Raw genomic sequence first — 25195 nt, 5'->3', positions numbered from 1 at the left:
TTTGCATTCAGTCCATTTTGCAGAGGCTTCCTGTAAGAACATGCCCAGGTCTCCCTCTGCTTGTACCTCCAAGTCACTTTTACTGCAAAGCAGCACCACTTCATGAGGATGCAGGTCAGGCTGCTGAGGCAGTCTCTCGCTACAAGGACAGGCCCTGGGATTACCTGGAGAGTGAAGGTATGTTAAGGAAAATTAAGTCTCATTGTTAGCAGTAATGTTTGGTTTTACAGTAGTATTAATTTCTCCTGACAGATTACATTGAAAGGTATGGAACCAGTCCAGTGTGGGAAGGCTACAGGAGGAACCACAAAGGAGGCATTCCGCCACAGAAGACTCGCAAAACCTGCATTGTAAAATTTTGATTTTTTTAATCCACCTAGCATTTGCACCTTGTATCACGTATGTACTTTCATTTTACATAAATTCTGTTTCTGTAGAGAGGAGTCAAGATATGTGGGAACCCCTGTCCAATTTGTCGGGATCCAAACATCATCATCCACCATCAGGTTGGTCTGCATCACTGTAATGGTCTTGACGGACATCAAACACACATACACTATTGATTTAGCCTACACTGCATTGCTGTGTTCTATTATACATTTATTTGCATTTTTTTTCCCTTACCAAAGTCCAAGAGTCCAGGCTTTTATATTGGCCATCCAGTGTTGAGTGTTGAGTCTAGCATGATCAGCACTAGGGTTGGAGGAAACGATTCTTAGCTGCCTCTTAATTGCCTCTCAGAAGATTATGTCTTGATGCAGAAAAGTTGATAATCGGAAATGTAATTTTTTTTAAGATTAACAAAGATTGGTTTCCATCCTTTGCTTCTTGTGACCTCTAAGAGTGTCAAGTTGGGGACTTGTGTCACGTTTCAGATGTTCACAGAAGTTATTAACACCAAAACATCAGATGGTTATATTCAAAAGTAGGTCAGATGACCAATATTTCACAACAAAAGCAAAGATTTGAGTGAGTACTAAAATTTAAACACAGACTTGTGGATTAGAAGTTTCTCAATACTTATCTCATGACCCCTCAGATTTATATGGTGACCTTTTAGAGGGGCCCAACCCCTAGACTGGGAACCACTGGACTAAAAGTAGATAACTTTATACAAAGTAGCTAAAGCTAGCTCCACGTCAAGCAACTACAACAGTAAAATGCTGCATACAGGTTGATGCATCAGTATTAATAATCGCTCTAATAATGTCAGATGGAATCATACAGTATATCTGTCACGAGGGACATTTTACTGCATGTAGAATACTTTTACTTTTTTACACTTTTTGCTAATGTTACTGATAACACTGCTGTGCCTTTACTTGTTCTTTTTACATTGTTGTCCATAAACAAAATTAGTTCTTCTTTGTTCTACTGTTAAATAGTAGTCTTCTTCAAGTTCCCTTACAGAGAGACCAGGATCATATATTCAAGAATAGTAAGTGGTGGAGGGGTTGCTGTATTATGCAAAACAGCTTACAGTGGCTTGCAAAAGTATTCACCCCCCTTGAACATTTCCACATTTTGTCACGTTACAACCACAAATGTAAATGTATTTTAATGGGATTTTTTGTGATAGACCAACACAAGGTGGTGCATAATTGTGAAGTGGAAGGAAAATGATACATGGTTTTAAAACATTTTTAAAAATAAAAAACCGAAAAGTGTGGCATGCAAAAGTATTCAACTCCCTGAGTCAAAACTTTGCAAAATCACCTTGTGCTGCAATGACAGCTCCAAGTCCAGCGATGCACATATAGAGACTGAAATCTTCCTTGCAAAATAGCTCACGCTTAGTCTGATTGAATGGAGAGTGTCTGTGAACAGAAATTTTCAAGTCTTGCCAGAGATTCTCAAGTTGATTTAGGTCTGGACTGTGACATTCTGACACATGAATATGCTTCAGTCCAAACCATTCCATTTTAGCTCTGGCTGTATGTTTAGGGTCGTTGTGCTGCTGGAAGGTGAAACGCCACCCCAGTCTCAAGTCTTTGCAGACTCTAACAGGTTTTCTTCCAAGATTGTCCTGTATTTGGCTCCATCCATCTTCCCACCAACTCAGACCAGCTTCCCTGTCCCTGCTGAAGAAAAGCATCTCCATGGCATCACGGTGGGGACGGCGTGGTCGGGGTGATTTGCAGTGTTAGTTTTCTGCCACACATAGCGTTTTGCATTTTGGCCAAAAACTTCAATTTTGGTCTCATCTGACCACAGCACCTTCGTCCACATGTTTGTTGTGCCCGCCACATGGCTTGTGGCAAACTGCATGGCTTTGTTTCAACAATGGCTCTCTTCTTGCCACTCTTCCATAAAGGCCCGATTTGTCAAGTGCATGACTAATTGTTGTCCTATGGTCAGATTCTCCCACCTGAGCTGTGGATCTCTGCAGCTCCTCTAGAGTTTCCATGGGCCTCTTGGCTGCTTCTCTGATCAATGCTGTCCTTTCCCAGCCTGTCAGTTTAGGTGGACGGCCATGTCTTGGTAGGTTTGCAGTTGTGGCATTCTCTTTCCATTTTCGGGTGATAGATTGAATAGTGAGCATGAGATGTTCAAAGCTTGGGATATTTTTATATATTATCCCTGACCTGTCTGGTGTGTTCCTTGGGCTTTATGATGCTATTTATACACTAATATTCTCTTACAGACCTCTGAGGCTTTCATAGAACAGCTGTATTTATACTGAGATTAGATTACACACAGGTGGACTCCATGTACTAATTAGGTGACTTCTGAAGGCAATTGGTTGCACTGGATTTTATATAAGTGTATCAGAGTAAAGGGGAGTGAATATTCTTGCACACCACTCTTTTGCAATTTTTAAAAATGTTTAAAAATCATGTATCATTTTCATTGCACTTAAGAAATACGCACCACTTTGTGATGGTCTATGACATAAAATCCCATCAAAGTACATTTACGTTTGTGGCTGTAACGTGACAGAATGTGGAAGCGTACAAGGGGGGTTAATACTTTTGCTAGAAACTGTATTGCCTCATTTCCCCTCATACTGTACACTTCAATTCTGTCTTCTCTTTTAGAATGTGAAATTGCTTCAGCAGTTCATTAGCCCCCACACTGGGATGGTGTATGATTCCACTCGAACTGGTAAGAAGATCAACATGTCATCAGAGTAAGCACTTGTGATCCAGTTGATTATTACCAGGTGGCTCATGAATTGATGCTTCTGTTGTCTCCAGGAGTGTGTCAGAAACAGCAGAAGAAGCTAAATGAGGCAATCAACGCAGCACAAGATCATGGTACGTAAGACAATCAAGATTCAAAATATATCGTGCTCAACTATAAACAGCCCCTTTAAGGTCCTCTTCAGTGGTGTGCAGAATAAGAGAGAAGTATTGATACTTCTGATCCCAAATGTTTCTGCCACAGGATTGATTTGCATATTTAAAAACTGATATCTAAACTCAGTCACTTGGTTTAAATGTGTAATTTTTCATCAGCATAGACACAGACAATAGAGGGTTTAACTTCGTTATCACTATTTAACTCAATCATACACAGTTGATAAGACCTACTTTCGCTTGTCATGGTCATATGCCAAGTGTGGTTATATAATGCACAAACTCACTAACAGAGAGAGGACATTGAGGATGGCTAAACGCAGTCACACGTGGCACATCATTAGTCCTCAAAACGACGATACTGTATGTGATGTGTGGGAGAACTACGAGGTAGTGTTGAAACATCACAAGCCTCGTCAAGCATCTAAGATTTATCACAATGCAGAATCTGACAAGTTTATGTAGCAACATTATTACATTACCACTACATGCCACTATAGCCAACACATCTTGACATTACCCCAGAATTCAGTTCTGACACGTTCAAAGTGAGAAAACCTGTTGGAGCAATGACTCATGGGACTATACCCACCAAACTGCCGAAAAAGGTGGTTATCAACTTGTTGAACAAGAGCAAATTTGATTTCACTGACTGAGTGACGTCTGCCCACACCAACCTGAAGGCATTTTTTTGTTAAATTTGTTAAAAATTCTCATCAGATGGTCGAAGTGATTTTTTCTTTCCAGAAAAACCAGCCAGGTATCACAGAAGTGTCATTGATAACTAATATTAATAATTACTGTGATATTCAGAAAATGAAATATTTTTATTGTATCAGTAATACTTATATTCAATTGTGTGAATAATACAGCACCTCTCCAATTGTTTTTGTTTCTTTCTATTCCCACTTTGTTACAGTAGGTGGTGGTCAAGAGCCTTAACACTGGTTGCCTGCCACCATACAACAGAAAAAGAAGAAAAAACTGTAGTGGCAGTTTACTGTTAGCTAGCTAGTGTATGGTTGCTCCCAATCTCCAAAAAGCTTGAAGATCTCAGGCAACAGTTTTCAAATTCAGTCTCTTCCAGCTCTGCTGTTTGAAGCTTTTTAACTCCTACAGAGTATTCAAAGGTGTCGTGGTGGCCTCCATCACTCAGTTTGTGTGGATGGCCTGCTCTAGGCAAATTTACACATATGCAATATTCCTTCCATTTCTTAATGATGGAGTTAAGTGAACTTTTTGTATCTATCCCCTGACTTAGAATTTCAATAACCTTTTCACAGAGTTTCTTGGAGTGTTTTTTTTTTTTTGGCCTTTTATTTACTGGACAGTTGAAAAAAATGACAAAAAACAGGTTGAGAGAGGGAGTGACAGGCAGCAAAGGGCCCCAGGCCGGGTCTTAAACCTGGGGCTGCTGCAGCGAGTTCAGAGCCCTTAGTACATAAGATGCCCACTCTGCCCACTGAGCTAAATAGCTTTTGTCTTTATGGCGTAATTGTAGCCAGGAGTACTGATTAACAGTGACTGGACCACAGGTGTCTGTGCAAAGGTGTTATACTACAAGCTTTTGAGACACATTCACTACACTCAGATGATTTCCATTTCACTAATTGTGAGACTGCCATCACCATTGGCTTGACTTCGGTTGAATTGGGTCAGTTAATTTAAAGGAGGTGAATACTTAAACAATCACTTATATTACATTATATATATCTTTAATTAACTGACATGACTTCATAGAAATCTGTTCTCACTTTGACATTAGAAATTATTTTTCTGTCAAAAAAGCCAAATAATATTGACCATGATTCCTTTTATAAAAGGGGGAACATCCAAGGCAGTAAACACTCTTTATAGGCACCTTATTGCTATAATATCATTATCATGGATTATTTTTACCACAATAATCATCCAGTGAAAATCTGACATTGTGAAAGTCCCGTCATACTAACAAACTGTGTCTTGTTTTAGGCTTCATTCCTTTTCAGATTCCGTTTGTGGAGTATTCCGGAGAGGACTACTCCAATTCCCATGATGCTGTGGGGACAACACCTTCTCCCCCATCCTTAACCACTGGTGACACTTGGTATAAATGGTACAGTGAAATCACGCCTGATGAAAAGGAAGTGGCTAAAGTCAAGAAGCTGTACAAGGCTTACCTGAAGTGATCATTATCTTTCCCATAATGCAATAACTAACTGCAAGTCTTTGGTTTGATGTACATGTGTACTGGCTTGTGTGGCTCACGTATTCAAATAAAAACCTCAGACATGAAAACGTGTATTTATTTTATTGTTTCACTTTAGTAGTTCACAACCACCATTCATAATCCAGACATTTTCACCTCTCTCTATATTTATGGAAATTAATAGTAGGATCAACACTGCAGTATCTGACATTCAACCTTTTAAAGACCATCCAGAAGAAATCAACATTTTTTGTTATTAATGTTACTTTGTGAGACATGCTGACCGGTCCAGATGGAGCAAAGTTAGCATATGACTGATAGACACTGTCATTCTGTAATGTGTCCTGACAGCGGCTCATTGTGATCATGGGTTGACCTTGTTGACCATGGTCTCTCCCAAGGACTCCAGCACCTCCCGCTTGTAATCATCAAAGTCTCCATCGATCTGGTTAATCGAGCGGTCCTCTACAACCCACAGCTGACACTGAGTTTCCGTGATGAGCCGGGCATCGTGGCTCACAATAATCACAGCTGGACAAGAATGGAAAGTATGTTAGTAATGTCAAGCCAACCAGTACACTGATGTTTAAATACATGGAAAACTGCTCTACCAGTTACCTGAACATTAGATTGTAGTCTTGGCTGCTTGTGCCTCTTAGACATTACTCTGACTAAATCCGGCATATGACTCTACAGAGTTTTTACAAACTTCATGAGAACATTCTAGGATCAATTTTATTTAATTTTTTCATCGAATATCTCAGTAATCTAAATTTCTTTTTTTCTTTTATCATTTCCAACTTTTCATCTGTTTTTCCTGATATGTCTTCCACTATATATATGAGCTGATCAGTAACAACACTGCATCCATCTCCAGCAGTGAGAGCATGATTATGTGCCTTCGTCTCCTTCCACTATTGTATTTACTGTGTTTGACAACTTGTATAGAAAAAAAATCACCAGCCAGACAGGGTCTTCTTTTACTAATGGTGATTTTCGTGATGTCATTTAGTGCAAAAAATTTCCCTTTGTCATTTTCCACAACGCATGGTGGGTCAGCATCTCAGTTACAACACTTTGACTGTTTAAATTGTATGGATGCAGTTACAGTCGATACATACTGATAAATGTGGCAACTGGGTGGACACTTAACATTATCATGTGTAGCTTCACGCCGCTTTTGGTTTCGCAACACACTTGAGCAGCTTTATGCCGGCGACGATTGGTTCAGTGTGAACAAACAAAGGGCATCTCTGTGTGAAAAGGTCTTCAGTTACTACCTCAGCTGGCGGATCAGAGGCCGAACAAAAGTATCCCTTCATTCCACCTCTGCTACTTTCCCACAGATGATTCCCACCTTGAAGAGGCTGTGTGGTTAGTGCTAACCACCGCACCATGCTGCTGCTCATAATCCAAACATCTATGACTATTTGCTGTTTCTATAAATTAAAATGTTATATTACTGATTTTATTGGATAGAACTTACTTACAAATATGAAAAATAATAAATATATTAAGACCCATATTTGAATGCTCATCATCTGTGATATGAAAACATAGATAATAAACAAAAAGTACACCCTGGTCATTTGGCTTGGAGTGCATCACATCCCTAATGGCCTTCAAACTCCTGTGGCTCATCCTCCTTTATAGTGTTGATCCTCAAATTTGGACATCTTTAATAGTGGTGCTACTCATCCATAAAAACTGTCTAATCAACCAGATATAGAGATGTTGTTGACCATCAGCTTGACTTTTTATTTGTCTCGGTCGGCGCAATGCATTCTGGTCCTTTAGGTTTTCTACCTCTTGAGTAAAAGCAAATATCACTGTCCTTTCTCTGCTTTTGCTGGTCATGTCAATTTCTAAAATATATGCATCTGTCTACTAAAGATGGCTCGTTTGCAAAGGAATCAGTTCAAAGGAACGACTCTTTAACGTGAACAAACTGACCTGATTCCACGTTTCACTTCCCTCTCATTGTTCTTTCGTTCTCACAGACTAGTCGCTGTGTTGTTCACTGTTTAATTATCAGAGTAGTGAAGAGGACTGAGAGCAAGCCAATCGTATCCTCAGTCTAGGACACTGTCATTAAATTTTAGCCAATGAGAAACAGGAATGCATAGCAACTGTTTCCATGACAAAAAAAAAACATTTCATTTCATTCATGTCAATTTAATGTCAAGGTGAATATACGCATTATGCAATGCTGTGTGGTCTAAAAGTACACATAATCATGATGATGCAGCTATGTGTTTGCCTTGAACTACAGTGTTATGTTGACCATTAGCACGATCATTTGTTAATAAGGAGCTGAAGACTGTGCATTACATGATTCATGGCGAAACAACGTTGTTCCTGAAACGCGAGTGAGCGAGCAAGCGAACGAACGAACGAGACTGATGGGAACGAGACTGATGGGAACTGAATCTTGTCATCAACCATGAAATCCACCTCTGCTATCTACTGCACAGACAGCCCGAATGCACACTCTTATGAACCATATATCAAAAAGATGCACAGTGAGCATTGTCAATAAAGCATTGTTCTTACCTCCTTTGTATTCATTGATGGCCTCCGATAAGGCATCAATTGACTCAATGTCCAAGTTGTTGGTGGGCTCATCCTATGAGAGAAAAGAAGTCAGTTAGTCGTAGTATTTATTCTCGTGGTACAACAGTGTGGTTCAAAAGGCTCAGTTGCCCTTACCAAGATCAGTACATCAGGCTGACGACAGGCCAGCTCTGCAAACACCACTCTGGCCTTTTGGCCACCTATAAGAGATAGAATCCAGACACAATGTTAGAAAGTCATGACAGTTTTACAGGACAAAGTACAAGTGTGATAGATGTTCATACCAGAGAGTTTGGAGATCTGAATGGTGTGGGCATGGCTCTCCAGGCCGAAACGTCCCAAGCACTTCCTGCCATCCTGGTAGGGAAGGTTGAAGTTCCTCATCAGGTACTCTGTGGCGGTCTCCTCCATGTTCAACTGATCAGCATACTGCTGGTTGAAGAAACCCACTTTCTGTAGGCAAACATAACACCAAAGTTTCAACTTTTCTTCATGTATACTGGTATTCAGGGGCCACTGAAGACCGTTTACCGTATAACCATGTGTTCATGCTGTAGACAGATGGGCTGTTCACTTCAAAAAGAACGAAGCAGACACAGCGGGGTTCAAAAATCTGAGACCACATTGGAAAAACTCAAATACTGTCACGTAAAACTGGAAATAATCATAAAGGTTTGAAGATACAGAAAGCAAACAAACGCGTCACTAGTGAAACCAAAAGGGCCTTTTTACCCATCGTAGCTAGACTAAAGTTTCAAGGAGGGCAGTGCGTGGAACTCAAAGGCTTTGCAGAAACTAGATCGGTTGTATTCAAAGCTCAGGCTAAGCCAAAGATCACACCATCAGAAGATCAACACATCAAGCAGAGTTCACTGAGACAGAAAAGCAACTATATCACAGATACAGAATTTACGAAATACACAACACAAGCCGTCCTGTGAGAAGAACATTGCTCCTCAACCTCTGAGACACTACAGTCTCAGAGGACGAGGAGCAGTTTCTCAACAACTTCTCAGGAGGGCAATATAGACTGGTGCTAGACACCAGGATCTTGGAGGATTATGCCCATGCCTTGACAGGTCAGAGCCATTTTGGCTGCACAAGAAGGACCTGCATTATATTAAATAGGTTGTTTTAATGTTGAGGCCAATGGGCGTATACATACAGTCAGCAGTGACATTACCTGCAAAGATACAATGTACAAATGAGTTTACATATCTGCTTTGTGTCTCAGCACACACCTGTGGTCAATAAGCTGCCAAATCATTCAAGTTGACAACAGTTTAACCTTTCCAGTTTCCACTGTCAAGTTTGTAATGTGCCAGACAGGATGTGCAAATCTCTCTGAAAAACCTTTTCTTTAACAGCTGCACCCATCATTAGCTCTAAACTGTCAGGTCACGTGAACACATTAAAATAATGAAAACATTATGAAAACCAATGCCAGGACAGTAAGGACAGTATTTGGAAGGCCGAACATCATCAACAGCATGTTACTCACCAGACGATGATTCTTCCTCATCTCACCTTTGGTCTAAAAAAAAAAAAAAGAAAAGAAAAAAAAAAAAAGAAAGAAAGAAACATCCTGTCAAGAACATGGTATTTGGTATACATCAGACAAACTTTTGAAATATATTTTAAGTTCATGAGTTTCTTTAGCACAGACACGCTAATGAAATGAGATTCTCGACTGGCCATCTTAACGGTCTTCCATGTTACGTCGCATTCGGAGATTCTCGATTGGCAAGACGACAGCAAGCGGAAAAACAACTGGTAAAGTGAGTTGTTCAGAAACTTTCTTTTTAGTGAACTCTGTGTTCACAAACAATGTTCTCAATATTAGAGTTCATGTGTAGAGACCCTGGTGATACTACGAGCAATGTTTCATGCTCTGTCGAGCCTTCTTAGTGTTTTAAAAATAGCGATTTTGATGCTAACATAATATTGCCCCCAGCACTCCATTGAAAATGATTTTGACCCGAAAACAAAAATACGGTCAAGTGGTGCTTTTGTGTAATTATGCTGTTAAACAAACGTTTAAAACAAACTTGGGTACATTCACAAAAAGACCCCAGGTTGCATTTTGGTGAGAGTTTCACTTTAAAAATCCTGTCGACCATCCTCTAAACTTTGTGTAAGGGCTGACACAGTCAATTCGGTTTGTATCACGATTTTTTTTAACTACGGTTCCATACAAACCTCGATTTAAAATAAAAATAAAAAAATTTAACATTTTATTCATGTAACATTTCAATAACTGAACCAGTGTGTATAGATGAGCCGGAGAAATGTCCCACAAAGCAACATTACAGAACCAAACTAAGGTAACGCAGTAACTGTAACTGTCTTTGGCAACTTATATGAAGAAAAAAATACCGCAGCTCGACGTGGAGAAGCGTCTGTCCTCCCGCCTGTCCTACTGACTCCTGGTCACATTTCTGCCCAAAAATCAGCGTCTGTCACTGGCAACAAAATTCAACTCACCAAGTGTTTATGATGAAAAAAAAAAAATCGCTGCAATGGTCAGCCTTCCAAACCGAAACTTCAGTGAACTTTCGCTTGGAAAACAGCCTCCTTAATCTCGAGTGACAGAGTCAAACAGCTTCCAGTTTGCTGATGGCGATTATGTAATTATGCATAAACGGGTTTAGATTGACAGGAGGACACCGGGGAAACATTTTGTAAACACACACGTCAGCATCATGAAGTGTACCGTCACGTCTCTTTAGGAGCTGCAGCGCCGGCTTTCTATGTGAATCACACAGCGGTTTGTCTTTACGCCAGCGGTGCTTCGCTCTGTGTGAATCATTAACGGTGGAGAATTGGCGAACCACCGCTGTGGTGTTACGGGGCTGTGTAAAAGTGATAAGTGATTGTGATAAGTGAATTGTTAATGCCACAATTCAATAAATACATGTCTACTGAAAAGGAAAAAAACTCAGCTGTACATACATGTACTTTTTTCTTCATACTTACAGGATTTATCTTCCCAGTGAGCAGCAGCAGCAGGGTACTCTTCCCAACACCATTGGGTCCAACTATACAAACTAGAAGAACGAAAAAAAACTTATTTCAGAATTGAAATAAAAAGTGGAACAGTAAGGACAGGACTTCACAATGAGATTATCAGTGACAGACAAACCACAACAACAATGGAAGGAAGTTTGGAAGAGAAACTAATCTACAATGGTGGATTTTCTCCAACAATCTCAAAATCAACAATTAAGTATCTTCTTTAGGTGTTGAGATTTGTCACTACTCGTCACTTGTCACTACAAGAAGTTCTCAAGGCAATTCTCAAGTTTTTTTGTTGTTAGCAAAGGTCTGACTCAGCCCATATTCCTCCTCTAGTGCACATAATATCTAACAGTCCACTGGCACATCAATGAAAATATGTGAGTAGTGCCACCTGTGTTGCAGCTGTTTGTCTCTTTGTTGCGTATGTGTAAATATTCTCAAGTTACCCGTAGATTATAGCATACTTACTCCTCGACTCCATGTCAATTCCAAAGTCCACGTTTCTGAATAGTGGCTTCTGGCTGTCATAGCAGAAGTCAACACCTGTACAGGGGAGAAACCATGTAGTCAAACTTTTAGGCAAATTTCCGAAGTTCAATCAGGAAGACTTTTTATGTTGCTCATCATTCATATTTCACCCACATCCTTCACAATCAGCTGACATTGACAATTTACTCTCAGATTATGCCACGATCTTATTAAGTCAATCATATCATTGCTGTCCAAATTTGAATCTGTTCTCCTCTGCTGCTGTCAGCTGTCATTCCCGTGCGAATCGTCACAACCCTCCTCCATCCCATTCACCTCCAGGCCCAGTCCTCTTCACATCCATCCATATCTGAGCCATTCTCTTCATCCACTCACTACCACCATGGTACTCAGTCAGGGGGGGATAGTATACCACACACGGCTTTATTGCCCCCCCTTATGACACAATGATATCATGCTGGGGTCTAATCACGACAGACTCTCCTTATTGAACTACTGTTATGAAATTACATCCCAGAGGATTTGACGATATGACATGAAACGAGAAACATTCACCCCAATATATTTGTAATAAATGAATTTGCAGTCTGCAGATGTTCTTACTGTGAAGTCCCAGTATGGGTGGTGAGAGAGGAGGTGGGTTTGGGAAGGTGAACTTGACAGTGTACTCTTTAGGCCTCTTCAGCAGCTCTGTGGCATCCTGGCTCTCCTCCTCCTGACCTCCCTTCTTCTTGCCTTTTTGCTGCTTTCTGGTCAGGGCATCCTTAGTTTGTTTCTCCTGAGAGATGACATTAAAAAAAATGTGATATCAGACGCAAAACATTTGAGATTTATGAAACTAGATCCTGGGTGGGGAGACATACTCACAGCCTGTTTGGTGGACTTGCCACCAGCCTTCAGATCTTTTAGTTTTTTTTCCTGCTTGTCGTATTGTTTCTGAAGTTCTTTCTGCTTCTGCACATACATCTTCTTGAAGGTCACTTGAATAAAATAAAAATGTAATCAACATCCAAGTAATTAAACGCACCAGTGTCTACCCATATCGCCATCACAGTCTTTCTTGTTTTGTCACAAATTTGTACATATTTTCAACTCTCACTGTTGGGTTGCTGTGATCTTTTAATTCTGTTTCAGCTCAGTAATCATTAGGAAATGTTTAAATTCCAACTGTATGAGAACTAGAGGTATGAGTCTTCACTGGCCTCATAATTCGATTTAAGTTTCAGCTGTCAAAGTTTCGAATGCAAACCAATTCTCGATGCATCTGAGTGTATGCCTTCCTTCACAGTGCTTCCCATACACTGACCAATTCATGGCGGTGTGCCACAGAATCAACGCCGACCACCACATATTGCAGTTCGGTTTTGTTGTTGTTTTTTTTTAAACATTATTCAAAAAACACTGCTTATTCGTTCAGCTGCATTTCCTTTCCCTACTCTCCCTCCGTCTCACTGTCACTCAAGCATCTCACACACACAGCCCTTCCCCTCTGTGTGACTCCATGAAAACGAGACCATCCGTTCAAGTAAAAGAGTGCAAGCTTGATATCTGTGCGGCTGGTGAAAGTCACAAGCTCACAAAAGTTTGGTATCACCACTCACCGAGAACTACATAAAAAGTGTAATAAAACTGCTGACACTGAAAATATCAATACACAATCCAGTTTCTCTATAAATTGAATTTTATATCCGCTATCCATATTTTCTTAGTGTGAACAAAATTCATCAAAAAAAAGTTATCTTAAGCACGAAAAATATCCCCAATTTATGAAGATACTTACAGTAGTTCCCTCTGTAGTAGTAGAGTTTCTGGTTGTCTAAGTGGATGATATCTGTACACACATCATCAAGGAAACTCTGGTCGTGGGAAACGATGAGGAGAGTTTTCTTCCAGCCCTGAAGGTAGCTGCAAGTGGAAGCGAAAAGACACAAATATGCATGAATATTTTAGAGCTACATCAAATAATTTGTCTTATCAGCTCTGTAGCCAAATGGCTGAGCTGTATGTACCTGATGGAGGCAGATCACTAAATAAGACTAAAGACAATGATGACATGATGTCATTACCAGAACATACCAGACTGTTCTTACATCTATTACTTGTCTTTACCCCTGCTCAGTCATTTTATCCACATTACTGATGGTAATTTATCAAAAATCTCAGCGTGCTAACATTTTGTGAAACTACCACTAGTCATCCCCTAGTTAAAAATATTGTGATATTTGAATTTGTTGCCCAGTCTTAACATTTATGAAGCACTTAAACAAGTACACAAATACAAAGGCATTTATATTGTGTACTGTGGTATAGCCTACAGAAAAAAAATCACAATATTAGGCTGACGCCATACAGCCTGGCCCCACAACAAAGTCTGGCCTGAGAGTGGCGTTGTTGGTGAAGTTAAGTTGTTAGTAATAGTTATGTAAAGTGTTGTTGGATTTGGAAATGTACAGATATTGTCATACTTTGTAACTCAGATTTGCTAAATTAACTTCATCCACAGACCAGCACTGATTGTTATACTAACTTGACTTCCCATTATTAATTCTAATTCAAAATTACGGTTTTAAAAAGGCTGAGTGATATGATACAGGCAATCACATTAATTCAAAGTGCTGCTTCGTACTTGTTGAGCCAGATGACGGCGTTTAGGTCCAGGTGGTTGGTGGGTTCGTCCAGCATCAGTAGAGTGGGTTCCATGAACAGAGCTCTGTAGGTATGGAGGGTACGAGTGAATGAAAAATAACTTCTCACAGGTTCATAGACCAAATGACAACGCATGTTCTTTCGAATGTAATCGTCTTTTTTCAAATTGTTCTTTATCAGAAGATGCTAGCAGAGCACACATCACATATATCTTATCAGTCCAACACACAGTGATCCAGTCTATAGTGGACCAGTTCTATTCATGAAGTTTCTATTGGTGTACCTGGCCAGGGAGACTCTCATTCTCCATCCTCCAGAGAACCTCTTGGTGGGTCTGTTCTGCATCTCAGGGGTAAATGACAGACCAGCCAGGATCCTTCTTGCCTTGGCCTCAGCTGCTGCAGCTCCAATTGCCCTCAGCTCTTCATAGACCTGTCGAGGAAGACGAACATGGAGACGGATCAAGAAACCAGAGTAATCAGATAATGTAAGCAAAAGGCAGGTTGTAAACAAGCCAGCAGTTTAACTAGATTATCTAAACCAATATTTGAACATAATATTGAAGGTGACCAAAAATCCCCAAATCGCAAAAGAAAGCTGGGAGACTGAGCGATGAAATAAACAGTGATGTAATGTTTAAATGAACACTTCAGGGAAGAGAGGACTTCTATACAGAGACTCTGCTTTATCACCACAGTGAAGGGTCTGCATATCTACATTAGCGTGTCATACAGCATGCATGGTGGTACGTGTGTTTTTATTTGACTGTTTATAAATCATATGCTGAGTTATATGTCGGGAACAAGATGCTGTCCCAACATGCGTCATGGAAAGTGACAGAGTTACATTTTTTAGTCCAAATAACATAATCACTATCAGTAAACAGCAGACCCTGTCTGACTCTTACTCACAAGAAGGGATGCTTTTTTCAGAGGGAAAGAGCACTGAAGTCCTGGTTAGAACGGCTGACTGTCGCAATGATTTTTTAGCAATACAAGCTGCAAGTGTGGAAGGACAGACAGACAGAGACAGACGGACACACCTTATCCAGTCTCTCAGCCACATTGTCCTCTCCCTTCTCCAGACGAGCCTGGAGCTGTCTTTCCTCCTCCAGAAGCTTCAGACGCCGGGTGTCTGCCTTTAACACTGCCTGCACTGCTGGCGTGTCATCAGCCACCACCTCTAACAGGAACACAAGTACATGACAGAGTCAGTGGATGATAACAGTATGGACGGAGACACGTTGGAGGGCACATTCTTACCCTGTTCACACAGCAGAACATCAATGTTGGGGGGAATACTAAGAGCTCTGTTGGCTATGTGTTTCAGTAATGTGGTCTTTCCTTTGCTGAAAGATGAGAAGATAAGAGAACACTGCATCAGTTATTATCAATATACAGGTGAACATCGAGCAACACGCTGGCTACTTTTACAACCAGTCAAGCTCAATTTTATGAAATGTTGAGCTCAGATAAACTGTATAAAATTTGAGAAACACAGTCTGACACATTTTTAACTATTTGGGCTGTCTTGTAAATGTAATGCTATGAATAAGTAATTTCCTTCTTTGTGTAAAAACATTGTGTCCATTTACATTTCTTGTTGGTGTTCATTTGCTTATAGAGACAGGAAGTCATATCACAAGCGGTCACTCAAGAGCTCAAGACATGTTAATGCAAAGTGTGAATTCTAACTGAAACTCTAACTCATGTTAATTATAAACATTTTCCATGATCAGAGTGGTTCTACACATTAATTCCATCCAACACCTGGTTATCAGAGTACTGTCATTTCTGTGCATGTATTCATTGCTAGTAATTCATACAATTATTTTTTTTTTTACCCATTTGGTCCAACTAAACCATATCTTCTTCCTGCCACAATCAGAAGGTCAGCGTTGACGAAAAGCTCCTTGCCATGAGCAGAAATGCTGAACCTCTCCAGCTAAAAAAAAAAAACACACAACAGATCCTCAAACAGACAATACAGTTTCTGCAGCACACGCAACATCAAAACTTTTTTTCATTGTTGAAAGCACCTTAGAGCTTTTACATCGAGTCCTTTTAAATAATTAGGATCACATTTTCATTATGGTGCAAGAATTTGAAAATTATTGTAATTCGTGTGCAACCTTGATATCAGAGGCATTCTCCAGCATGGCCTGTCTGGAGGACATCTCAGCCTGGGAAATGGAGAAATCTCCCTCCAAGGCATTCTGAGCACGAACACTGGCCACCTGACGTTCATACTCCATCTGTAACAATATACACCACCACAAACATTGATATCTTGAGGACAGGTTTGAAGTGCAGCACGATTTCTTTGCTCTTCTTTTAACTGAGAATTAGTGTGGTCCCAAAGATCAAATCCAAAATGCAAATCCTGGCACTGGAGAATGGGGGATGCAGGGAACATTTGAAAATTTTGCTGAAAAAAATCGAAACTTATTAAATCAATTATAATTATAGGTGCAGATGAGGTTTTCAAACTGAATAAACATCAGAATCACCACGTCAAAACTGCTGTCAAACAGATCATGCTTTAATGTCTTCCTCACCACAGCTGCATGATTATCTTTCCCCAACTATCATGTAGAGAAACATTATTACAGTGTTCCAGGAACAACATCTACATGGCAATATCAGTTAGTACCTGGACAGCGCATGTCTTTGAAAGAACTCGGTTACAAGTCCAGGACGGTCTATTAACAAGAAAAACTGATTAAAAAAAGGTGGGATGTGAAGAACTTAGCTTGCGATAGTTAAGGCTGCCTTCAGACAAAACAAAATTCTTTAGCCTTGAAATTTCAATAAATACTTTCTATAGAAAGCAACATTTTATGTTCAATATATAGCTAATCTGCATGGCATCAAAATCTTTTTTTCTTAGACTACAGAGGAAAAATAACATCAATGAGACAATGTCTTTATTCAAAGAAAGCTGGGGAACTACTATTTTCACAGGCCGAGCATGACTCCTCATGACTTTGCCAGGGTATATAAATAAACTGTCGCAACTGAATAAATAGTAATTACCATTTTCTTTTTCTTCTTCTTCTCCTTTTTGCTTAGATTAGCAAATGGGTCATCTTCCTTCTGTTTGGCCTGTTCAGCAATGACATCCTCAGCACTCTGGCGATTACAGCCAGAGAAGAAAGAAACATTAACAGGAATCCAAAACATACAAGGAGAAGAGCGCTTTACTTTGTGGTGGACAAACATACCATCATCATGTCACCTCCGTCACTCTCTTCATCTTCCGCCTCATCTTCACCCTCAGTGTGTGATCGCTCAGCAGGTTTTCCTTTCTACATGGGTGATTATATCAAGGTTAGAAGGATGATGTTAAAATGGGATAACAAAAATTAAAAGAACAAAGCCAACATCATTGCTCATTTCTTGCCTTGGGTTCTTTCTTCCCCTTCTTTGGCTTCTCACTCTCATCAGTTTCTGGCGACTAAAAAAACATTTTGATATTTTAAACTATCTCCATTTAAAAAAAAAAAAAAAAAAAAAAAAACAGGTATTGCAAAAGCATGCAATTGAGAAAAGGTGTCTGAAGCAAAACAAACACATTTTATTCTGCATCAAAAATGTATGTGAAATTAAATACAGTGATTTGAATTTGTTCAACATCACAGAAAGCTTTTTTCAGCAACCAGTGAATTTCATTTCAGGTTAAGTTGTTCAGTGGACTATTAATTTTAATTAATAAAGAAGGTAAATCACTGCAGGACAATCTAGGTTTTATATGCCATATTGCTGATCTATTCAAGCTAGACAGTGTGCAACTGTAAATTGAGTTTGCAATGTTAACTTGCGCCAAAAGATTTAATCTACCTAAAGTAAAACTTTAATGTTCATACTCAACAGGTTAGTTGACTGGAAACAACACCAACTCAACACTGAACTCCGGGCCTGTAATAATCAGTCATTTCAGAATCCCTCCAAGCAATCGCCCTAATGACTACAACTACTGCTAGACTACAACTATTTCTACCTCAGTTTTTTTATTAATCTTCCTGCACTGACCATCAACAAGGGGAGGGTCGACTCATGGAAGAGATTGTAATGTCACAGTTTAACAATACTATCAGCCACAAAATAGAAATGAAGGAATGATGTCAGCACGTCTAGGTGTTTAGTAAAGCGGATGATCCAATTTCTCAGGCAGGGAGACCCTACACCCAACATCAACACAAGTCCAGCATCTGAGGTCCTGACACCATGCCTGGAGTGGAACATGGAGAAAGACCTGGGCACGCAGCTTCATTTTCCCAGTGAAATCACCAGCACCACACTGCAGCCAGACATTGTACTGTGGACCACAGCCAGAAAATCGGCACTGCTAGTGGAGCTCACAGGGCCATGGGAGGAGGGGTTGGAGGCAACCCACAAAAGGAAGAGAGCAGAAGGTGGATGGAGCATGAGGCTCTACCTAGTGGAGGTGGGTGCTAGTGGATTTGTGGGAGACAACACATCTGCTCAAGACCTAGGGCTAAGGGGAGCCAAGATGCACAATGGTACCAGGGAAATAACCGCAGAGACAGACAAGTATAGCTTCTGACTATGGCTGAAAAAGCACGACAAGATTAAGGGATAGGGCAACTCTTGAAGAATGCTAGCGGCAATAGGGGTCAAGGAAATGTCCCTGTGCAATTTCTTCACCACAGCAGCCAAAGGACATTAATAAAAAGAATAAAAATATAACAAAAAAGGTCAGAAAATAGAAATAGACTCATATACATTGTATATACCGTACATAATGTTTTACACTGTGAACAGTGTAATTGTAAGCGTAATGTGATGACACTGCAGCTGACAATGTGGGCACCAGTGGAGGTGCAACAAACCTGGAGCTAGGCAGGAAGAACACCTACAGTTCAGTACCAACTGTGCAGACTAAAAACATGAATCCTTTCCATGTCACATGCATCTATTTATGGATTCACTGGTCAATTTGGAGAGCTCTTTTCCTCCACAGTTCTTGTCTTTGACCCAAAGACAATGTCCACATTCACAGACTAAAGGACAGGGCATGTTTCCATTTGTACATAAACTATATTTCCAAAAGTATTCACTTATCCATCCAAATAATTGAAATCAGGTGTTCCAATCACTCCCATGGCCACAGGTGTATAAAAGCAAGCACCTAGGCATGCAGACTGTTTCTACAAACTTTTGTGAAAGAATGTCTCTCAGGAGCTCAGTGAATTCCAGCGTGGTACTGTGATAGGATGCCACCTGTACAACAAGTCCAGTTGTGAGATTTCCTCGCTATTAAATATTCCACAGTCAACTGTCAGTGGTAGTATAACAAAGTGGAAGTGATTGGGAATGACAAAAACTCAGCCACGAAGTGACAGGCTACGTAAAATGACGGGGTGGGGTCAGCGGATGCTGGGGCGCATTGTGCGTAGAGGTCACCAACTTTCTGCAGAGTCAATCACTACAGACCTCCAAACTTCACGTGGCCTTCATATTAGCTCAAGAACCGTGCGTAGAGAGTTTCATGGAATGGGTTTCCATGGCCGAACAGCTGCATCCAAGTCATACATCCGCAAGTGCAATGCAAAGTATCGGATGCAGTGGTGTAAAGCATGTCGCCACCGGACTCCATCTGGCAATCTGATAGATGAGTCTGGTGCAGGGTTGTTTTCAGGAGCTAGGCTTGGCCCCTTAGTTTCAGTGAAAGGAACTCTGAATGTTTCAGCTTACCAGGAGATGTTGGACAATTCCATGCTCCCAACTTTGTGGGACCAATTTGGGGATGACCCCTTCCTGTTCCAACATGACTGTGCACCAGTGCACAAAGCAAGGTCCATAAAGACATGGATGAGAGAGTTTGGTGTGGATGAGCTTGACTCGCCAGCACAAAGTCCTGACCTCAACCCGATAGAACACCTTTGGGATGAATTAGAGCGGAGACTGAGAGCCAGGCCTTCCTGTCCAACATCAGTGTGTGACCTCACAAATGCACTTCTGGAAGAATGGTCAAAAATTCCCATAAACACACTCCCAAACCTTGTGGAAAGCCTTCCCAGAAGAGTTGAAGCTGTTATGGCTGCAAAGGTCGGACCGACGTCTTATTAAACCCTATGGATTAAGAATGGGATGTCACTTAAGTTCATATCAAGTCAAGTCAAGGCAGATGAGCGAATACTTTTGGAAATAGTGTTTATGTACTCCTGTTCTAACCCTAACCATCCTGCACCAATTCTTTGCATCCTGTGTGAAAGTCTCAGATGCGACGAGGGGTGAAATTTTGCTGTGGCAGTCATGTGCCTCCAGATGAAATAAGGGGCACAGCATTGGCAAACCGTACCCATGTGAATGGATGAGCCGGCGGCGTGGAACAGGGAGATGGCAGTCTGACAGTCTAGTAACTGAAGAGGTCATTCACTCAATAAAATAAAGAGAAATGTCCAACAAAGTGACTTTACATAACCATGATTCATTCATTTAGAGTTTGAAAGCACCCACCTTGGACTTTGCTTCTGCTTTCTTCTTCTTTTTGGTTTTCTCGTCACCATCGTCCTTCTCTACCTCATCCTCCTCATAAGATACAGCCTGACAAATGCATACACACAAATCACTTGAAGCAAGTTGCTGCAACTTTGAAATGTCTACAGACCGACTGATTCAGTTATGGAAAAGACATGTGAACTGCCAGGCAGACACCAGCAGGAAATGAGAGTCTGGATGAGAAGTCAATTGAAAAAGACACTACTATATGTGACACCAATCTGTGTTCCAGAGTCACAATCTGTCCATGGGGTTAATGAGTGGATTGAAAAGAGAAGTTAAAAGCAGGGAAAAGATGGCCGGGCTTAGATTTTCCAGCACCCACCTTTGCCTTCTTGGGAATAGGTTTGTCCTTTTTCTTGTCCTTCTTAACCTCCTGTATCAAAGACGCACAGACACGTAGAAAAATACCCAGAAGTTTAAGAGAATGTTGATTCAAACATTTGTTGAAGGAGAGAAGTAGCCGCTACAAGCACCAGATTCAAAGGAGAACATTAAGATGCTTTTAGAGTTCACGATTATCATGCCGTACATTTGTGCCTGCGAATTCCACATGCATTAGTATTGGAAGAACTGGCAGAAGGGTTCACATGTTTTGCGTAGGAGCCAACTCAGTTTCTCACATGCTCCTTCTAGGAAATCATCACTCTTTTTTAAACTTTATTTATTAATTCAGGGAGGTTTCAGTGAGAGTGATACTCTGTTTTCCAGGTTCCACAGTTCCACAGTTCCACGCTCACACCTGGAAGGTGCTCAGTATCGTTGTGTGGTATGCTGCCTTTCCATTAACACCAGTTTAGAGGTATCAGACCATTTGTCACACTCATTTTGTCTATCTTAACTTAAATCCTAGTAGGTCAGTTCTCTAGAACTAGAACTGTTCTCTAACTGACTGTTAGTCTAACAGTTAGTTAGAGCATGCACACCGCACACTTCTAGCCTCGTAAGCCAAACTTTATTTAGAGTCAACCTGTTAATGTATGTGTAACACATGTTATGTTGTGCAGTTTTGCATTGGACTGAGGTCAGAAATAGCTGCATTTCCACTGGGGGGAAACATTTAATCTGAGTCAACTAATTTCAAGTTCCTCTCAAGTACTTAGTTTTTTTTTTGTTTTGTTTTTTTATTCAACATAAAGATCAGCGTGTATATGCAGGGTTTTTTGTTGTTCTTTTTGTTTTGTTTTTTTTTAAATGTGGGTAAATACACAATGGAATTTTACTGGTCAGGACAGACGTGGGTTCTTGGTGAACTTCTGCAAATGACAGAAACAAGTGACCGATGCAAACTTCACTTCAATAAAACACTAATGTGAACCTACAAGCTCCTGAAAAAACTGACTCCAACTTTTTAGGTCAGCAGATACAGCAGGTAGCATTATTTACATTCTAAGAAGTACAACATCCAGAGATGAGATCAGTCAACACCACACACTAATGCTGTTTTTTTTGTGGTATTTAAGCTACTTGAAAGTCAGCACTGTACCTTTATTGATGGTTTATCTTCTTCATCTAAATCATCCTCCTCATCTTCGTCCTCATCATCGCTCTGGCCCTGGCTGAGAGCAGCAAAGATGTTTCCACCCTAAGGACAGCAGACATGCTTTACTTTCCGATATGCTGAAGGTCAGAAATGTAGAGGTAAAGGTAAATATAGTCTGATGACAAACCTTATTCTTTTTTCCTTTACTGGGGATGATGGCTGTTGAAAGGAGAGACAGAACACAGATAAATGACTGAACTTCTAGAGAATAAAAATGATTAAAATGCGAGGATCAGGCTTGAAATATTAGACCTGGTTCATCTTCCTCATCACTTGCTTGCACAGAAAGCTTTTTCAGCTTCAGCATGACGTCCTCCTCCTCGTCCTCATCTACATCTCCACCTTTTCCTTTCCGCCGGTCTTTCTTCTTTTTCTGAGGCTGAAAAGTAAAATAATTCCTATCAGTCAAGGGCGTTTAATACTCTGGATATTGGCCTATATTGCGCAATGACAGATATATGAATTTCCAAATATCTTGATATCTGGTGTGTCCCGTTTGCTTTAATGATAGTGTGCACTTGAGCTGCATGGATTCATGATTTTGCACAGGCCTGCTGACCCATGTTATGTCAGCATGATCTCACAGTGTTCCACAAAGCTTCTTGTGATGTCACAAGAGGTCGTCCAATAGTTCTGTCAAAGCTTTGATGTGTGTTTGGGCTCATTATCCTGCTGCAGTATCAATCCTTCTCTCAGTGCTTTCCACAGGGGCCGATTACACATTTAAGTCCAGCCAGATACTTTATTCGCTTTGTTCAGTGTTGATTCCAATAACATTTATGATTACCAGAGTGTGCATATAAGCCTTCGCTTCAAAAGCAATGCAAGCATTGTGATGGAGAAAAGTTATGTCCCTGCTTCAGTCCCAATCTGTCTCTTAGAAATTACGTTTGTGTATTAATGAACTGTCAAATCATTCGGGGATAACATGAGTCAGCAGGTCTTGGCCAAACCTGTGGTATCAATCAATATCTAGTTTTGCAAATGAATACTTGAAAATAGGACAAATATTGGCTTCAACCCGCAAAAATCCAGTATCTTCTCTGGACTGTTAAACCACAGTCATTGTGTTAGTCACAGTACTACTTCAGAGCGAAGATTACCTGTTTTCCCCGTGTGTCTTTCACAGCCACCTCATCTGCCTTTTCAGGTATGCTTTCTGTGGCGAGTTCCTCAAAGAACTAAAGAGCAATGACACAACAAACATTTTGTCAGAGAGATGAAATGAAAATATCAGCTGTGAAGAAAATAAATACTTAGAAACTAAACTATAAGCCATTGCGTACTCACACTCTTCTTCCCTGTTTTGTCTTTCTTCCCCTTTTTCACAGTTTTATCTGCTGAAAAAAAAAAGATTTTTAATTTCACAAAAACATCATTGATCTGCACACTGACTTCTTTTTACTGGAATTAAGAAGCTGAGTCAGTACTTCTACTTTTAGAAGACAGACATTATCGGGACAATGCCTTTCAATATAAAATGGGTTCACTAAGGGTTGGGCGTTGTCTATGGAATTGTAATATGACATGATATGGTTGTTTGGGAGGATTGTTTGAAATCCACAGATAAACAGTGTGGGACTTGTATAGCATAGTTTCTCAATAAACAGAATTAATTGGACATGGTAATATACACCCCAATACAATCACTATTCATAATGTTTGGTGTGAAATGAGTTCGCAGTAGTCAAAGGCTGAAAGCTGTTGGGGCATATCATTCCAAAGAATGATCTGTGAGGAAAGAATGAAGCATTTGTACAGTGAGATGGTGGTCCTTCATTGGTCACTCAGTTGGGATTTGAACGCCCTCAAACATGAGAGTCAGCCCTTTTAACATCCTAGCTATTGTTTCACTTCATCTGAGTGTTTCAGTTACAGGCAGTCAAAGCTATGCAGTAATGGCTGGAGTCCGAATAGCATCTTATTATGCTTTCAAACTGAGACGAAAACTTCACATTATTCCAGGTAACACGTCGGTGCCTGTAGTAGTAGTATTGCATCACCTTCATGAGCCGACAGAGAGCCGCGCTCGCCTGAATTCACAGAAACATGGAGCCGCTCGCTCTTTCATTTCGAATCACGTTGTAACATTATACTGATGCTGTCACAGTCACATCTGCCGGCCAAATGGCTCCGTCCACGTACTGTATCGTTAACGTTGTACCAAACTTAACTCTCAAATCACGTCACAGCAATGTCACATGATTTTGTTTTGTCAATAGTTTTTTTTTCTACATTCCAAGCAATCATTCGTTTGGCAACAGTTATCTAAATTAGCGGCGGATGCTAATCTAACGCTATTGGTCCGCCTCCTCATGACAGGGTGGCATTTTATCTAACGTTACTATATTTCCCCCGACGTTAGCGTTAAAGGCCCAATGTATCTAACGTTAGCTAGCTAATGAGCATTTCAGTTGAGTTATACAAGTTGAGGATGTAATGGAATGACTGCCCTCGCATGATTCCACGTTAATCCGAATTGATCAGAAGCTGCTTGACATTCATGAGCTAAAGTCGTTTAAACAGACGCCGTTTCCAATAAGCAATTTAAGTGTGAAAATACTAAATGTTCAATGGAGTTTGGCATAAATGACACCTTCTCCGGACTGCTACTACTGAACCAGCCGTGACGCTACTGGCTAGCTTCTCACTAAATATCAACGTTATCTTACCTGCTGCAGGGGCCGCGACTTCATCGCCCACCCACTCTGCTTCCTCTTTCACTTTCTTGGGCATTTCGCTGCTTTAACTGCAAAGTACTGGAAATAAAGTAGCTAAAAGCGTGCCCTTTTTCTATCCAGTAAGATTTACATCAGCTAGACACATGTCCTGTGGCCTTACGACGTGATGATGATGCACATGCCGGGTCACCAACAAAGTTTCATTCTTCTTCTTTATCGATGGATGACGGCGG

General features: G+C 40.5%; 2 protein-coding genes across 6 annotated transcripts in view; one reads left to right on the top strand and one right to left on the bottom strand.

Annotated features, from left to right (window-relative positions):
- The window catches only part of mrps18b (mitochondrial ribosomal protein S18B), a 7941-nt gene extending 2365 nt beyond the window's left edge, over nt 1-5576 (top strand). Inside the window, exons 3-8 of the mRNA XM_037092302.1 lie at nt 12-177; nt 253-350; nt 438-506; nt 3039-3105; nt 3198-3257; nt 5271-5576. Coding sequence (XP_036948197.1) covers nt 12-177; nt 253-350; nt 438-506; nt 3039-3105; nt 3198-3257; nt 5271-5467 — 657 coding nt within the window. The 3' untranslated portion in view covers nt 5468-5576. The remainder of the gene's footprint in view (nt 1-11; nt 178-252; nt 351-437; nt 507-3038; nt 3106-3197; nt 3258-5270) is intronic.
- Nucleotides 5574-25195, bottom strand: abcf1 (ATP-binding cassette, sub-family F (GCN20), member 1). Of its 5 annotated transcripts, none has more exons than XM_037092292.1 (27): nt 24954-25193; nt 23572-23621; nt 23385-23462; nt 22534-22660; nt 22409-22440; nt 22225-22323; nt 21064-21114; nt 20697-20783; nt 17617-17670; nt 17438-17521; nt 17250-17345; nt 16346-16468; nt 16058-16158; nt 15477-15562; nt 15257-15396; nt 14498-14646; nt 14195-14278; nt 13349-13473; nt 12436-12548; nt 12172-12346; nt 11548-11622; nt 11038-11108; nt 9563-9595; nt 8346-8514; nt 8197-8261; nt 8041-8113; nt 5574-6018 (listed from the first exon to the last, which is right to left on the bottom strand). In XM_037092292.1, exons 1-27 carry the CDS (start codon nt 25015-25017, stop codon nt 5852-5854), a joined length of 2571 nt encoding a protein of 856 aa, XP_036948187.1. In that variant the 5' UTR covers nt 25018-25193; the 3' UTR covers nt 5574-5851. The 5 variants fall into 5 exon arrangements, with proteins under 5 accessions (XP_036948187.1, XP_036948188.1, XP_036948191.1 ...); XM_037092293.1 differs by having other exon boundaries at nt 23572-23618; XM_037092296.1 differs by lacking the exon at nt 17617-17670 and having other exon boundaries at nt 24954-25194.

Source organism: Acanthopagrus latus, chromosome 3 (genome assembly GCF_904848185.1).
Source record: "Acanthopagrus latus isolate v.2019 chromosome 3, fAcaLat1.1, whole genome shotgun sequence".
Classification (NCBI taxonomy): Eukaryota; Metazoa; Chordata; class Actinopteri; order Spariformes; family Sparidae; genus Acanthopagrus; species Acanthopagrus latus.
Note: the sequence above shows the minus strand (reverse complement) of the source record. Positions and strands in the feature narration are given on the sequence as shown.

Excerpts from the sequence above, each read along its gene's own strand:
- abcf1 (XM_037092292.1), bottom strand. The coding sequence starts at position 25,017 with ATGCCCAAGAAAGTGAAAGAGGAAGCAGAGTGGGTGGGCGATGAAGTC. Across the intron at positions 22,661-23,384 it reads AAGACACACGGGGAAAACAG|CCTCAGAAAAAGAAGAAAGA; the intron begins GTAATCTTCGCT and ends TTTACTTTTCAG. Across the intron at positions 8,515-9,562 it reads TGAGGAAGAATCATCGTCTG|AAAGTGGGTTTCTTCAACCA; the intron begins GTGAGTAACATG and ends GTTTGCCTACAG.